The 16,363-nt window shown below is 37.5% G+C and overlaps 1 protein-coding gene across 3 annotated transcripts in view; it reads right to left on the bottom strand.

Annotated features, from left to right (window-relative positions):
- Nucleotides 1-16,363, bottom strand: part of LOC150107156 (uncharacterized) — a 149,315-nt gene that overhangs the window by 41,622 nt on the left and 91,330 nt on the right. For 2 of the 3 annotated variants that reach the window (XM_090391037.1, XM_090391038.1), the window contains exon 4: nucleotides 7,059-7,250. The exons of the other annotated variant lie outside the window; for it this stretch is intronic. In XM_090391037.1, coding sequence (XP_090247163.1) covers nucleotides 7,059-7,250 — 192 coding nt within the window. The remainder of the gene's footprint in view (nucleotides 1-7,058; nucleotides 7,251-16,363) is intronic. 3 annotated transcript variants of the gene reach the window in all.

Raw genomic sequence — 16,363 nt, 5'->3', positions numbered from 1 at the left:
ATATTTAAGAACCACTAAATTGCATTAATAAAACACATTCAACTCCCATAATACTAGGAGATTATATGCTTTTTACCAGCAAAGCTACAATGTTTTCTTTACCTACTTAAATATAAAGAGGCAATGGGCTTCATTTCGGCGATATAAACATTATTTAAATTAAGGGGATATTAAATCCCACATTGTTTTAAAACCGAATAAGAAACTCAAAGATTGGAATCAGAGAGTTTCATGCCGAATATAGTAAAACTATAAAAGTATCGGCGATTACTAGCATGAGCTAATGCAAGTAGTCCTAGTATGTAGTACAATCTCGGGCAACTCGCAGCAAATGTGGTAAAGTTCTGATCACTATTCTTGGTATTTTCCATAATGTAAAAACACATTTCCTAGGAAATGTATGCTGTTATTACATTATGGTGGGAGGTCACTACCCAGACCGGTTTCAGCCTTTGAGGCTTCATCAGTGAGTAGCTAGACCAAATAAATACCAAAGAGTATACCGAAAAGAACTTATATACTCTGCTATATGAGTCTATTTAAGTAACTTAATGGTTGCACCTTTTTGACAACTCGTATAGCAGTTCTTTTCACAAAAATATCTTCTTCTTTGGCACTACAGCCCCATATAGGACCTTGGCCTCCCATTTTTGGGTTTCATAACTCACTACGAGGTGGGGTCATTACCCCCACGCACAACCACGTGTAATTGTCTGTGAAGCGTTGTGTTCTTAAGACCGGTTTGCCTGCTTTGCGGGAGGAAAAACTCCAGATAAACTGGGGAGAAAAACCCTGCAGTCTACGCCCAAGACCGGCTAACTTAGCTATGTCTGAGAAAGATCCTTAAGCTCCTCACGTCAGTGACGAGAATCGAACGCAGGACACTCCTTTCCCAGGCATATGGCTGTGGAGCGCATAACCACTTGGCTTACTATATTCTTGTGGATTCACAAGAATATAGTAATTTTATTTCAACCATAAGCGATGATGACCAGTTAGTTTCTGGTTCAAATATGTGCAGTAAGACAATTGCTATATTCTTGTGAATATAGTTGATGAAAGATGTTGAAAGTTTATTTTTCACTTGGTTAGAGTATAATAAATTTAGTTTAATCCTTTATCCAAGTATGAGCAAACAAAGTTTGCGCCTGAAAGTATCTTCAGGACTGGGGTAAGGTGGTACAACACCAGGGCACTCCTTGCAAAGGTGGAGAAAGCTACCAACACTGCTATCTCAGTATCTCCCATCTCCTTGCGGATAGAATTCCCTTAATGCATAACATTAGACATATCCGCAAGGAGATGTGTTTTGCATTATGGGAGATACTGAGATAGGAGTGTTGGTAGCTTGCTCCACCTTTGCAAGGAGTGCCCTGGTGTTGTACCACCTTACCCCAATCCTGAAGATACTTTCAGGCGCAAACTGTTTGCTCATACTTGGATAAAGGATTAAACTAAATTTATTATAAGTGGAGTGTTGGTAGCTTGCTCCACCTTTGCAAGGAGTGTCCTGGTGTTGTACCACCTTACCCCAGTCCTGAAGATACTTTCAGGCGCAAACTTTGTTTGCTCACACTTGGATAAAGGATTAAACTAAATTTATTATACTTCTAACCAAGTGAAAAATAAACTTTCAACATCTTTCTCTAAATCCAGAGTAATTTATTAAAAAAGGGTGGCACACCATTTGGCAACTCCTATAGGTAGAGATGACCTGCTAATGCTTCCGCCTGGTATCTCCACTTGGGCCTGGCTCCCACTGAAGAAACCTCAATAAAGGTCAAAACTAGTCTGGGTTGTGGCCCTTCCCTTAATGCATAACATTAGACATATCCGCAAGGAGATGTGTTTTGCATTATGGGAGATACTTGTGAATATAGTGTGTATAATCATTGTGGTAGATCCTGATGAACTGGCTATCACCGTGCCTCTGCTTTTCCTTAAGCTTATAAATGAAAAAAAAAAAAAAAACTGTAAACATCCATTAACTGCCCAATTTCAAACATACTAAACTAATCTCCTCTTTCATTCCATTTACTTTTGTTCTTCAGAAGTCTCTCATCACATTACTCTTTCCAAGGACCATGACCTCCAGTTGTATAAGAAACATATTAACATGTTCCTTCTCTCTTGTTAACCACTTGTCAACATAGTATGTTTTTCTAAAATGCAAAATTATAATAAACATTCACTCTAACCATTTACCAAAAAAGCTCTGGCCAAAGTTACACATACAGGTATCCCTTGCTTAACGCGGGATTTGATTAATGCAGCGAAATTAATGGTGACAATCCCTTTATAATACGTGGCAACAGTTTTAATTAACGTGCTGTTAAATTTACCATGCAAAAACATGCAATCCTTGAGGAGTGTTTCCTGGCCGAGAGAAAGAAAGTCGTGAGCATCATGATGTCATTCTTCCCACAAAAAAACAATGGGAGAAAATGCGATTATGCTGCAAGAATGTTGGAAACATTTTAACATTAAACACGCAACTGAAAACATTCATGATTCATGGGAGCAAGCATCTTCTAGCTGCACGAGAGCTGTTTGGAAAAACCTCTTGCCAGAATTCGCATTCTGATGGTGTTGATGCAGAAGATGTTAAAGAATTATTGGATTCAAATTCAAAAGATTTGAGTGACAATGATCTTCTTGAAATTGAACAACGTGCACATGAGGACAATGAACAAATGGAATGTGAAGATGAGGTTCCAAAGGAGACAACAACCAAAGAACTGGATGGAATATTTCGCAGTTTACAATTGCTTAAGCAGCAAGTAATGGATATGGATCCAGATGTTAATTGAAGAATGCTTGTTTGCCGAGATCTAGAGAGTCATTTTGATTGTTATCGTAGAATTTATACTGATAAGAAAAAAAAAACTAAAACTGTTCAAATGACTCTTGATAACTTTTTTTGATAAAAAATTGCAGTAACTAATGTAGGTACAAGCATTTATTAAACATTAATTTGTATTCATTTTTTATCTTTCCTAAAAGAGTACCATATAAAATGAATTATTAATCATGTTAATCAAAGGATACCTGTAGTATCAATTATGTGCTAAAGGAAATTCACTATAGAAAACTTCCCCTATAACAAACTACTCGTTTGGTCCCTATTAGTTCACTACGCTGACTGTATTATTTATTTAAGGAGACTAACAGTAATACTCAAAACAATCACTGATATAAAATCAAGAAATTAATTACACTGGATGTGCTTTAGGTAGGAGACAAATATCACTACAAAAGCATGAGAACACCATCAAACTTATTGGAAGCCTGAAGTTGCTTGAAAAAGTTCCATGTTTGGTTACTAGAGGAGGGTTTTCAGTTTATGTAAATAATAATAAATATTAAATATATATATACATAATATGTAAACAAGATTAGTGTAGATTGAGAGTAGGCAGGCCATTTATGTACAGGAGAAAAAGAGCAGATGATTGGAGAGAACTATTGAGGTATTCCTACATTGGTGATGAAGATCAAAGAGAAGCCATCTACCATGACACGCAGTGATTAACAAGAGAGGAAGCCGGCAAACCAATTGCATGGGGTGGCCAGCAGACCAAAGGATATCAATTTGTTAAGCAGGCTTCAATGCCAGATGTAGTCAAAAGCTCTAGAAATGTCAAGAGCAATAACTCAAATTTTTCTGACCCTTCCCATAGCATGTGTACAGTGGTGGTTAACGTAAGCTATGAGGTTGGCTGTGGATCTTGAATATATACTATCAAGACTTCTGAAAACAGATTAATAAAAAAAATAAAGGAGTAACCAACACGTTCTTTCCCAAAGCAAGTATTATTATTATTTTGAAATGTTAGATTCCTTTAGAACTGGAGTTCTTCAATATAAATCTATTACAACTTATCATCATCACCATCAAATTCCTGCCATGTACCTTCAAGGGGTGTACAGAATATGATAGTACTACATGAAAAATTTACATCATTACTAACTTCCTATCTACAATTTTCTTCCAAATTAGTCTGTTACTTGTCAAAAGTCCAACATTATCAGATCTTATATTTCTATCGTCTAAGGCACTTTGCACCGTATCACTCCATCTATATATTGGTCTTCCTCTGGGTCGTTTTCCTGCCAACCTGGCAGAGAACACTTGTTTTGCTAATCTTTCCTTGCCCGTTCTGTTTAATGGGCAAGGAAAGATTATACCATATTAGTACCATACCACCTGAGATTAGCTCTGCTAACGCATCCCTGGATACATTGACAATGTCAAGTTCTTTCCTAATATCATGCCTCTAATCTTTCTCAGGACTCTCATATCTGCAGTCTCTAGTCTTTGGTCAAGTGATTTACTTCTGACCCAGCTCTCAGATCCATAAGTTAAAACTGGTTTGAACACTGTCTTGTATACAGCTAATTTAGTGTTCCGACTAATTTCTCTCTTATTCCATATGAATTTATTCAATTGACCTCCTACCATAAGAGCTTCGTTGATTCTGTTGTCTATTTCCATAGTTAATTTACCATCTTCACTAAAAATCGTGCCTAAGTAGTTGAAATGTTTTACTTGTTCCACAGGTTCTCTATTCACAAAGCAGTTGCCATTTTCAACGATTCTGCCTATTTTCATTGTCTTTGTCTTTTTATTGCTGACCTTCATACCATATCTATTACAACAGTTATTCAATTCAGTCAGGGAATCTTGCAGACTTGTAGCAGATTTATTTAGAAGTATAACATCATCCGCATAAAGCAAAAAGTTGACATTAACATCTCCAATTTTGATATCAGGTTTAATATCACTTTCCTTCATAATATGATACATATAGATAATGTACATCCTTGTCTCACACCAGATTTAACATTAAACCATCTTCCTGTACTTCTTTCAATCCTAACTGCTGAAGACTAAGTATTGCTTGATATAATGCCCCATTGACACCATATAACTGTAGCATATGGGTTATATATGCTACAGTTATATGGTTTTCTCAACCTTTTCCAGATCGAGAAAACTTAAAATACAGATCAGTGTTATATTCCCATGATTTCTCGACTATTTGTCGTAAAGTGAAGATCTGTTCCTGACAATCTCTATTTGGCCTGAATCCAGCTTGTTCTTCACCAATCTTTTCTTTCACAATTCTTCTCAACCGTTTCTCATAAATCTTACCAGGAACACTCATTAGGGAAATACCTCTGTAATTCTCACATTCAGTTTTATTTCCCTTTTTATATATGGGTACTATGAGAGCTCTACTCCGATCATCAGGAATTCGTACCTCTGTCCATGCCTTCTGAACTATGCAGTGCAGCCACTATAAGACTTTTATATCACCATACTTAAGCATTTCTGGTTGAATATCATCTACTCCTGATGCCTTTCCACATTTCAAGCCTTTGATGGCTTTTTCTACTTCAAGTATGGATATGTATTTCTGACTGTATGCCTGGTGAATGTTTTTTACCACTGTCCTATCACTGCTTGTTTCATTTAGCAATTTTTCGAAGTAATTACTCCATATTTCAAGGATATCTTTTTCTCCTGTTTTCATGTCACCTTTATCATCTCTAATTCCTTTTACAGCTAATTCTTTAATTGTAATTCTTTCCTCCATTTCTGAGCTTCTTCAACAACCTCCAGAATATTTTGCCACCTTCTTGATATTTGTTTTCTATGTTCTTGCTAAAGTCCTCCCATGACTTTTGTTTAGCTCGTTTTTTACACAGTGTTTAGCTTTCTTACATTTGTCTCTGTATTCTCTAAGAGCACAAGCTGACATATTTGCCAGTAACTTTTGATATGCATTCTTCTTGTTTCTGTCAAAATCAGTCCCCTCCCCATATGGATGATGAATTTCAGGTTTCTTCAAATTTTTTATTGAAACAGCTTACAACAAAACAATGCCCTGAACCTATTTTTTTCATGCAAGAAAAGCATTTGTAAACAGCACATAGGAATTCTTCCTAGATCAGAGTTTTATGCTTAGTCCTTCTAAGTTACGGAGATAAAATAAATTAAATTCAATATTTTTGTAAGGAAAGCAATTTTTAAAATTTTTTTTTTTAAATGTGGTTCCCAAACACGAAACTTAAGTAAACCTATAGTTTGTACCGTGGGCAGGCTAAAATCTTTTTTCCATTTTTATCAATTTTATATATATTGTTTTTTGCAATTTTTTTTATTTTATTTTTTACCTAGTTCAGAATTTCAAAACTCTGTTCTAAAAACCAAACATGGAACTTTTTTCAAACCACTTCAGGCCTCCTATAAGCAAGGCAGTGGTGACACACCGAGCAATGAAATTCATCTCACACTTAAAAACAATCACAAACATCCATGTCCACGGTGGGATTTGAACCCGTGACCTGTTGGTTGGAAAGCAGGTATGCTAACCACTCGACCAACCAAGCGAGCAATCAATACACAAGTCAATTTTTTTTTTTAATAATAATACAATAAAATAAAAGGTAAATTTGGTTTTAATTTTATTTGAATGTGGCTGAAATTTCAGACAATGAGAATAGTGATTACTTAAAAATAATTTTACATAATATCCCTTTTCCTTCATTTATTATGAAGCTTTTACACTATTATACTTATATGTGTGTTGAAGAAATAGAACACACAAAAAAATAAATAAATAAATAAACATGCTGAAGAATATTAATTATGTTGAGTATATATATTAAATGTATGATTTTTGAATAGCAAATTTAAATGATTATGGTGGAGTGATTGAAGAATTAAGTCCAACTTCAAAGGCAGGACATCCCAGCCCAAGATCAAAGATGGAGCTAAGCCTTAATCAGAAGACACTGGTAAGAAGTTGGAAATCATAAATCACACACTAGCAGATATGGCTTAGCAATTTTATGAATTCTTTGTTAACTTATTTTATAAAATCTCTTTATTTCTCCATAAGCTGCTAGAAATTTAATCATATTACAAATAGAAAAAAAATTCAAAACTCAATTTTCTTATTTGTTACTGTAATTTTTTCTATTTGTAGCTGTTACTGTATTTATAATTTAAGTATATCTAACACAAAATTCAGAAAAATATTAATACTCACATTACTTCAAGTTCTTGTAATGTTTTTGCAGATCTTTGTATTTTGTTACTGTTTTCTTGTTCAACATCACAAGATGAATGTTGTTGTAATGGAGAATTCTGAATGGGCAGGGCATATTCATTGCTGATATGAAGTTCATTAAACCTGGCTGTCATCCGCTCTTCGCTAATGTACTGTTTATGAGGCCTGGGACTGATTTAAAAATAACTATATAAAATCTATAAATAAAACTATAACTATAGATTATTACAGATAGATGTTGAAAGTTTTTTCACTTGGTTATTAAACATATCAAGAAATTATATTCTTGATTTAATCCTTTATTCAAGTGTAAGGAAACAATGTTTGTGCGTGAAGTATCTTTATGACTGGCTACTTGTATATAGAGGCTAATGACTTCACATCAATTGCCTTAGTATCCCACATAATGCAAACCACACACCTTTTCAGATGTGTATAATGTAGTGCATTATGAGAAAGGCCACTACCCAGACAGGTTTTGATCTTTACTGAGGTCTCACCATTAGGATTTAGACCTAGAAGAGACAACAAGGTGGCAGTAATGCAGAAATCAAGTGACACCTTTTAATGGATAATATATGACTTCTAGATTACTTCCACCTTGGTATCTCTTTTGGGTTTAACTCTCACATGAGCCCTCAATAAAGATCGAAACTGATATAAGTAGTGGCCTTTTCCAATAAAGCAACTGATGTGAAGACTACATGTATACCTCTATATACAAGTAGTCCAGTCATGAAGATGACAAGAATATAATTTCTTGGCATCTTTAATGTATTTATAACTATTACAATAAGTCTATATAAAACTATAACTATTTTACTGTTATTTAAACTTTTTTTATGCTGAATTAATTTTTTTTTTATCATCATCAAATTCAAGCTATGTACACTCAAGTGGTGTACAGGATACGATAGTACTACATGAAAAAAATTACATCCTTACTAACTTCCTATCTACAATTTTCCTCCAAATCAGTCTGTTACTTGTCAAGACACCAACATTATCAGATCTTATATTTCTATCGTCTAAGGCACTTTGTACCGTATCAATCCACCTATATCTTGGTCTTCCTCTGGGTCGTTTTGCTGCCAACCTGGCAGAGAACACTTGTTTTGCTAATCTTTCTTCACCCATTCTGTTTAAGTGACCATACCACCTGAGATTAGCACTGCTAAGGCATTCCTGGATGCTGACAATGTCAAGTTCTTTCCTAATATCCCCATTTTTAATATGATATTGTCATTGATGCCATCTGTTCACACCTCTAATCTTTCTCAGGACTCTCATATCTGCAGTCTCTAGTCTTTGGTCAAGTGTTTTACTTCTGACCCAGCTCTCAGATCCATAAGTTAAAACTGGTTTGAACACTGTCTTGTATACAGCTAATTTAGTGTTCCGACTAATTTCTCTCTTATTCCATATGAATTTATTCAGTTGACTTCCCACCATACCAGCTTTATTGATTCTGTAGTCTATTTCTATATTGAATTTACCATCTTCACTAAAAATCGTGCCTAAGTAGCTGAAATGTTTTACTTGTTCCACAGGTTCTTCATTCACACACAGTTGACATTTTGAATGATTCTGCCTATTTTCATTGTCTTTGTCTTTTTATTGCTGACCTTCATACCATATCTATTACAACAGTTATTCGGTTTAGTCAAGAGAATCTTGCAGACTTGTAGCGGATTTATTTAGAAGTATAACATCATCCGCATAAAGCAAAGAGCTGACATTAACATCTCCAATTTTTATATCATGTTTAATACCACTTTCCTTCGTAATGTGATCCATATAGATAATGAACAACAGAGGGGGTAATGTACATCCTTGTGACACACCAGATTTAACATTAAACCATCTTCCTGTACTTCAATTCTAACTGCTGACTTACAACTCAAATAAAGACTAAGTATTGCTTGATATAATGCCCCATTGATACCATATAACTGTAGCGTATTGAATAGCTTCTCTCTTGGCACCTTGTCATATGCCTTTTCCAAATAGACAAAACTTAAATACAGATCTTTATATTCCCGTGCTTTCTCAACTATTTGTCATAAAGTGAAGATCTGATCCTGACAGCCTCTATTTGGCCTGAATCCAGCATCTTCTTCACCCAGCTTTTCTTCCACAATTCTTCTCAATCGTTTCTCAAGTATACTTGCATAGATCTTGCCAAACACTTAGTAAGGAAATACCTCTGTAATTCTCACATTCAGTTTTATTTCACTTTTTATATATGGGTACTATGAGAGCTCTACTCCAATCATCGGGAATTCGTCCCTCTGTCCAGGCTTTCTGAACTATGCAGTGCAGCCACTGTAAGACATTTATACCACCATACTTCAGCATTTCTCGTCGAATATCATCTACTCCTGCTGCCATTCCACATTTTAAGCCTTTGATAGCTTTTTTTACTTCAAGTATGGATATCTATTCCTGACTGTATGCCTGTTGAGTGTTTTTTTACCACTGTCGTATCACTGCTTGTTTCATTTAGCAGTTATTATTATTATTATTATTATTCAGGCCTCCAAGGAGTCAAAAGACTCATCGAGGGAGGTCCTTTCTAAGACATAAAGTCTGTCAAGACTCATCGAGGGGAGGTCCCCCCCTGAGAAACACAAAGTTTATCATACCACTCCTTAAACCCACTGACTGTTCTCGCTCCCACCACTCCATCAGGCAATGCATTCCACGGCTCAACCACCCTCCACACAAAGAAACCACTCCTTACCCTCTTGCTCACAGTTTCCTTTCGTAACTTCCAGGGATGGCCTCTTGTCATCACTCCTTCCCGCTGATCAACCAAGCGAAAGAACTCCCCAGTGTCAACCCTGTAACCACCTCTCAACAGTTTAAAAGTCTCAATCATATCACCTCTCCTTCTTCTATCCACCAAACTCTGCAGTCCACATTCTCTCAGCCGATCCTCATAACTATCCTTGTACAGTCCTCAAACCATCTTTGTCATCCGTCTTTGTATCCTTTCCACAGTTAATTTATCCCCTTCAAATCCTGGGGACCAAATCTGAGAACAATAGTCCAAGTGTGGTCTGATCAGAGACTTATACAACGGAATGATAACCCTCTTATCTCTGCAAGTCAGTGTCCTTCTCATAATAGCAGCAATCCTCTGTGTTACCTTCACCACCTTTGCAATATGTCCCCTAAACTTCAGGTTTCTATCAATCAACAACCCCAGATCTCTTGTCTCCCCTACTTCCTCCAGTATAACTCCTCCCATAGAGTATGCAGCATCCCATTGATGTTTCCCAAACCTCAAGACCTTACATTTTGCTGCATTAAACTGACACCCCCATTCATTTGCCCATCTATCTAGCTTATTTAAATCCTCTTGCAGGGCTACCACATCTGCACTATTACTAATAATCCTTCCAAGCTTCGCATCATCCGCAAACAACTGAATATCCCCCTGCAATCCACTGGCTATGTCATTGATATAAAGGTTAAACAATATAGGTCCTAGTACTGAGCCCTGTGGGACCCCACTTGTAACCCTCTGCCTCCTGGAAACTGCTCCACCATACACAACTCTCTGATACCTATCAGACAGCCAATCCTGAATCCAGTTGACCAATCTGACATCCAGACCCATGTGCTGCAACTTAAATATCAGCTTATCATGTGGCACCCTGTCAAATGCCTTCGCCAAGTCTAAGAAAATTGCAGTATATGCCTTTCCCTCATCTAATGCTCTTGTAACTTTATTATAAAAGGCTAGCATATTGCTAAAACAAGAGCGTCCTTTCACAAATCCATGTTGATTCTCACAGATAACATTACCCTCATCTGCCCAATGCTGTACACGGTCCCTCACTACTTTCTCCAAGATCTTAACAACTACTGATGACACACAGACTGGCCTATAATTAGACACTTCCAGTCTGTTACCACCCTTATGCAATGGCACTATCTTACCTTCCTTCCATTCCCTGGGCACCTTTGCCAAAGCCAGACTTTCAATGAAAAGCCACGTTAAAGAAATTGTCAATTCCCTAGCACATTCTCTCAAAACTCGTGGCGAAATACCATCCAGTCCCACAGCTTTACTGACATCCAGAGTACTCAGTATCTGAAACACACTCTCCTCCTGTACCTCCAGACCTCGTACCAGTCCTATCCCTCTAGCATTAAAACTGACTCCTCTAGAATGAAATACTCCAATAAAGTGTTCATTGAACAATTCCACTATGTCCTCTGCATCAGTCACTCTATTCCCATTTTTATCCCACAATATCATTCTTCCACAGTCATTTCTCCTCCTACTGGCCACATAGCTAAAAAATCCCTAGGATTTTCTTTGGATCTTAGGGCCAATCTCCTCTCATATTCCAGTTTCGCTTTCCTTACCACACGAGTCACTCTTCTGGCCTGTGTCTTATATTCCTCATGCATCTCTTCACCTGTCTCCTTATATCTCTTCCATAGCCTCTTTTTCGCATGCAATTCCTGTTTAATATTGTTTGTCATCCACTTTACTCCAAATTGCGCCCTCTTCTTCACTCGTGGTACACAACTTACCATTGCTGATAACAAATATTCTTTCACAATTTCCCACGCATTGGTGACATCGCGGCCTTCCAATTCCTCCCTCCATGAAACTTCCCGAAGTTGACGTCTAAGACTATTATAATCACCTGCCTTATAATTCCACATAAGTTCCCGTCTCTTTGATACTCCTGCATGTCTATTCATTTTCCAAGTCAAAACCATATGGTCACTCTCTCCAACTGGTGGGAGAGACGTCAACTCAGTTATTATCAACTCTTCTGATGCTATAACCAAATCCAAAATTTTTGAACCTCTTGTTCCCTCTGTTACATGTTGCCTAAGACATTTGTCCCTCAAGAATTCTAGAAATTCCATTCCCCTATTGTTACATGCATCTTCCTCTCTCCAATTTATACTACTGAAGTTAAAATCTCCCATAACAATCATTCTTCTTGCACTTGCCAAACTTAGCTGTCTAAACATCTCCTGGTCCCCATCCTCTGTGCTCCTGGGTCTGTAGCAACACCCCACTAAATATCCTGTCTTGCCTACCTCTACCTCACACCATACGCTCTCAAAATCATTTGTCTCACTTCCTTCCAAATTCTCCACTCTTAGAGGACATAGGTCATCACTTATCATAAGCAGCACCCCACCACCACGCTTTCCCCTCCTATCCTGACGAAAAATGCTATACCCAGCGACTTCTATTGATGTTTATATATCCCCTTCTGTCAGCCACGTCTCAGTGATCGCAATAATTTTTGGCCAGGCTGATGCTATCTGCGCCACCAATTCCTCTCCCTTATTCCGGATACTCCTGGCATTAGTATACAGCATATAAATGCCATTGTTTCTATACCCAGCATTATCCCTTCTAGACTCCACTGGGCTCAGTCTTACCTGACATTGTCTCCCTTCTCCCAAGTATCCATTCCCACAAGAGGCCACCCCTGCTATCATCCTCCCTGGGACACACTGACTCGTTCAGAACAGCAATCTCTCCAGATGCATACGTCCTTCCTCATTCAAATGTAAACGTTCTCTCGCAAACAACTCCTCTCTTTCCTCAAATGCACTCCAAGCATCCACATATACCAGTCCTCTCTTGTCACACATTCTCGCTATTATGCCATTCAATATCACCGCTCTTCTGCTCAGCTCATCATTATCATACCTAGGCAACACGCACACTATTTTTCCTCTCTCTGTCTTCTTCCGTACAGTCTCAAGCAAAAATCTCATATCTCTCGCTGCCCGACTTACATTACCACTCAAGTCATTCGTTCCTACCATCACAATCATCTCATCCACCCTTTCACTTCTCTTAATTGCCATAGCCACCCTTTCTATTGTTCCTCCTGGCAAACACTCCTCACGCATCCTATCTTGAACACCACGGATCATTGAGTCACCATACATTATACCTCTTACCATTCCATCGCTCCTATTGTTTCCATTCTCTCCTCTTCTTTCATTCCCATACCTCTCTCTTCTACTGTTTCCATTCTCTCCTCTTCTAGCACTCCCATACATCTCTCTCATTCCCTCTCTCCTACTGTTTCCATTTTCTCCACTTCTAGCACTTCCATATCCCTCTCTCATTCTGTCTCTCCTACTACTGTTTCCATCTGCTCGTCTTCTAGCATTCCCATACCTCTCTCTCATTCCATCTCTCCTACCGTTTCCATTCTCTCCTCTTCTAGCACTTCCATATCTCTCTCTCATTCCGTCTCTCCTACTGTTTCCATCCTCTCGTCTGCTAGCATTCCCATACCTCTCTCTCATTCCCTCTCTTCTACTGTTTCCAATCTCTCCTCTTCTAGCACCCCCATACCTCTCACTCATACTCCTTAAATTCTCTCTCTCTCCTACTCTGATTCGCCTTGCATTCATCTCTTCCATTCTCCTAATCTTATCTTTTATACTTCTGCTCTCATTCACTAGACATTCCACCTCCTCTTTCAACTCATCTATCTCCCTCTGCAGGTCAGTCACTCTTAATCTAAATTTACTCTCCCAAACAAAACCATCTCCTAAACTTCCACAGTCACTCACACCTTCCACACTATCAACCATTATTTTCTCATTCTCTCCTATCATACTACTTGTCTTCCTACATTCATTCTCTGTTCCTGGAGCAACAAAGTCGGATATCGATATATCTAATGTACTTATTTCCTCCAACTGCCTGCATTTTGCACACATACGCTCCCCACTCTCTTTAACAAGCCACATATGTAATTCCCTAGAAGCATACATGCCGCAAGTACTGCATGCCACAAAGTCCCTTATGATATTGCTAATAATTGAGTTCTTAAATGGCGGAGGACTTGGCGTTACTCCACTTGCGACTGCTGCTGAATCCACCATCATTCCTTACTGCCGAGTAGCGTAATCCTTAATAATTATTTAATTAATAAATAAGAGGGGAAAAAAGTACAAACATCAGAACATTTAAGTACTAATATAATTAAATAAAATGAAATATAACTAAATACAGTAACTTAGCTTCGTTTTGTCTTCCACCGTTACGCGTTCGATTCTGACGGTACCAACATATATTATATCGCGACAGCAACTAACTTCCGAAAAACAACCCCTGAAGTACACTCGTATTCAGAGAAACAATTCAGCACTCAAAAACGTAGAAAAAAACGGACTATTCACCGATTAAAAATCACTTTCTTCTGCACAGCTCAAATTCACCGCCACGTGCTACGGCGACGCTAGCGCCACCCTTAGTTTTTTAAAGTAAGTTCTCTTAGTTTTTCAAAGTAATTACTCCATATTTCAAGGATATCTTTTTATCCAGTTTTCATGTCACCTTTATCATCTATAATTCCTTTTACAGCACTCTTTAGTTCATTTCTGAGCTTCTTCAGCAATCTCAAGAATATTTTGCTATCTTCTTGATATTTATTTTCTATATTCTTGCCAAAGTCCTCCCATGACTTTTGTTTAGCTAGTTTTACACAGTGTTTAGCATTCTTGCATTTGTCTCTGTATTCTCTAAGAGCACAAGCTGACTTATTTGACAGGAACTTTTGATATGCTTTCTTTTTTTCTTTCACTGCCTCTTTAACTTCCTGTGTCCACCATGGAGTTTTGGTTTTTCTATCCTTACAGACAACCTCACCACATGCCTCTCTGGCTGAATCAATCAGTGTTTTCTTCAGGGCTTGCCACTGAATCTCCAAGGTTTGATTCCTGTTATCAAACTCTTTCATTTTTTTTTTTTTATAATCTTTGTGTATTTTAGTCTACATTTCACAACTGAGAGCTGCTCAACTTTTATTCGCTTTAAAACTTTCTTACATGTTATTCTTTTCAATATGAAATTCAATTTTATCCTGCTCAAGACTAAATAGTGATCACTTCCAATTTCAAATCCTCTGTACACTCTGGTGACCTGCACCAGGGAGAAAACATCACTATCAACAATAACATAGTCAATGAGACTTTTCTTATTCCTTGCCTCTTCTCTCCATGTGAATTTGTGCACATTTTTATGTTGGAACATGGTGTTAGTAATAACCAGTCCATGTCCTGAGCAGAAATCCAACAGATATTTGCCAAATTTTCCCAAAATATTTTTGTATGTCTGACAATCATTTCCTACTCTGCTATTTAGATCCCCAACAAGAACCAACTTTTCCTTTTTCATTGTGTCAGTTGCTTTCTCTAGAGCCTCAAATAATTCCTCCACTTCTACCTTAGTAGGACCTTCTGTGGGACCATAGGCACAAATAAGTCTCATTGTCCAGTTCCCCATTCTGATATTTGCCCAAATCACTGTACTTGATACTGCCTGCCATTCAAGAAGATGAGCTTCATATTTTGTGTTGAATACTATGGCTACTCCTTCTTTTCCTTGATTGTCATTGCCTGAATATAACATTTTGTATTTATTGCTCAGAAAGATCTCACCAGTTTTTGTCTTTTTTGTTTCAGTCACCCCTATTATGTCAATCTGGTACTTATCTAATTCCTCCGCTAGCTCAATTTTTTGCAATTCAGGCTTCTTATGTTGATAGTACTAATCTTTAACTCTGGTGATGTTGAGTTGGGGTGTGTTTTCAGATTTGTTCCAGTAGCTGACTTTTTGCTGTTCGCCCTGGTTCCCTGGCGAAAACAACTGGGGCCTTGTTTAACCAGGCGACGCCCCAGCCGGCATGAAATTTTGTCATGTTGTACCATCATTTTGTATTTTGGTTTAACCAATAGGAATACAATTTGGTCTGCTAAATCCCAAATTGCCATCCCATCCTCGTTCGTTCAGTATCCAGGTAGATACTCAACAGGGTGCATGACGAGAAGGTGAGGATTGGACATCAGGTCAGAAGCCCTGGTCAGTTCTCCGTATGCCTTTTTTTTTTGTTAATGCAACAATGATGTTGAATGCTATTAATTTTATTGTAACCACAGATCATTCTTCAAACAAATATGACACTGCAAGTTAATATTATTGTTTGGCATAATCATGATTAATGAAAGCCTAAAATGGCACTAAATAATCCATATTGAATTTCAAAAATTTCTCAGTTTATTCATTTCTTGTCTATGGCAAACACAGGTAGTAATGTATTATAGGAAATAAAGTAAGCCAATTAGTACTGCTATGCTTGAGATCTTTAAAATCCCAAGCATTAATGAAAATCAAACACCTACAGCAACCCCTCGTTTAATGCACTCCCTATTAAGGCTTAATTTTTTTTCGATACCCAAATTCGATTAGTGCGTCTATATACATCTTAAAAATA

Source organism: Typopeltis vanoorti, chromosome 4 (genome assembly GCF_054136105.1).
Source record: "Typopeltis vanoorti isolate ZY-2024b chromosome 4, IOZ_Tvanoo_1.0, whole genome shotgun sequence".
Classification (NCBI taxonomy): Eukaryota; Metazoa; Arthropoda; class Arachnida; order Uropygi; family Thelyphonidae; genus Typopeltis; species Typopeltis vanoorti.
Note: the sequence above shows the minus strand (reverse complement) of the source record. Positions and strands in the feature narration are given on the sequence as shown.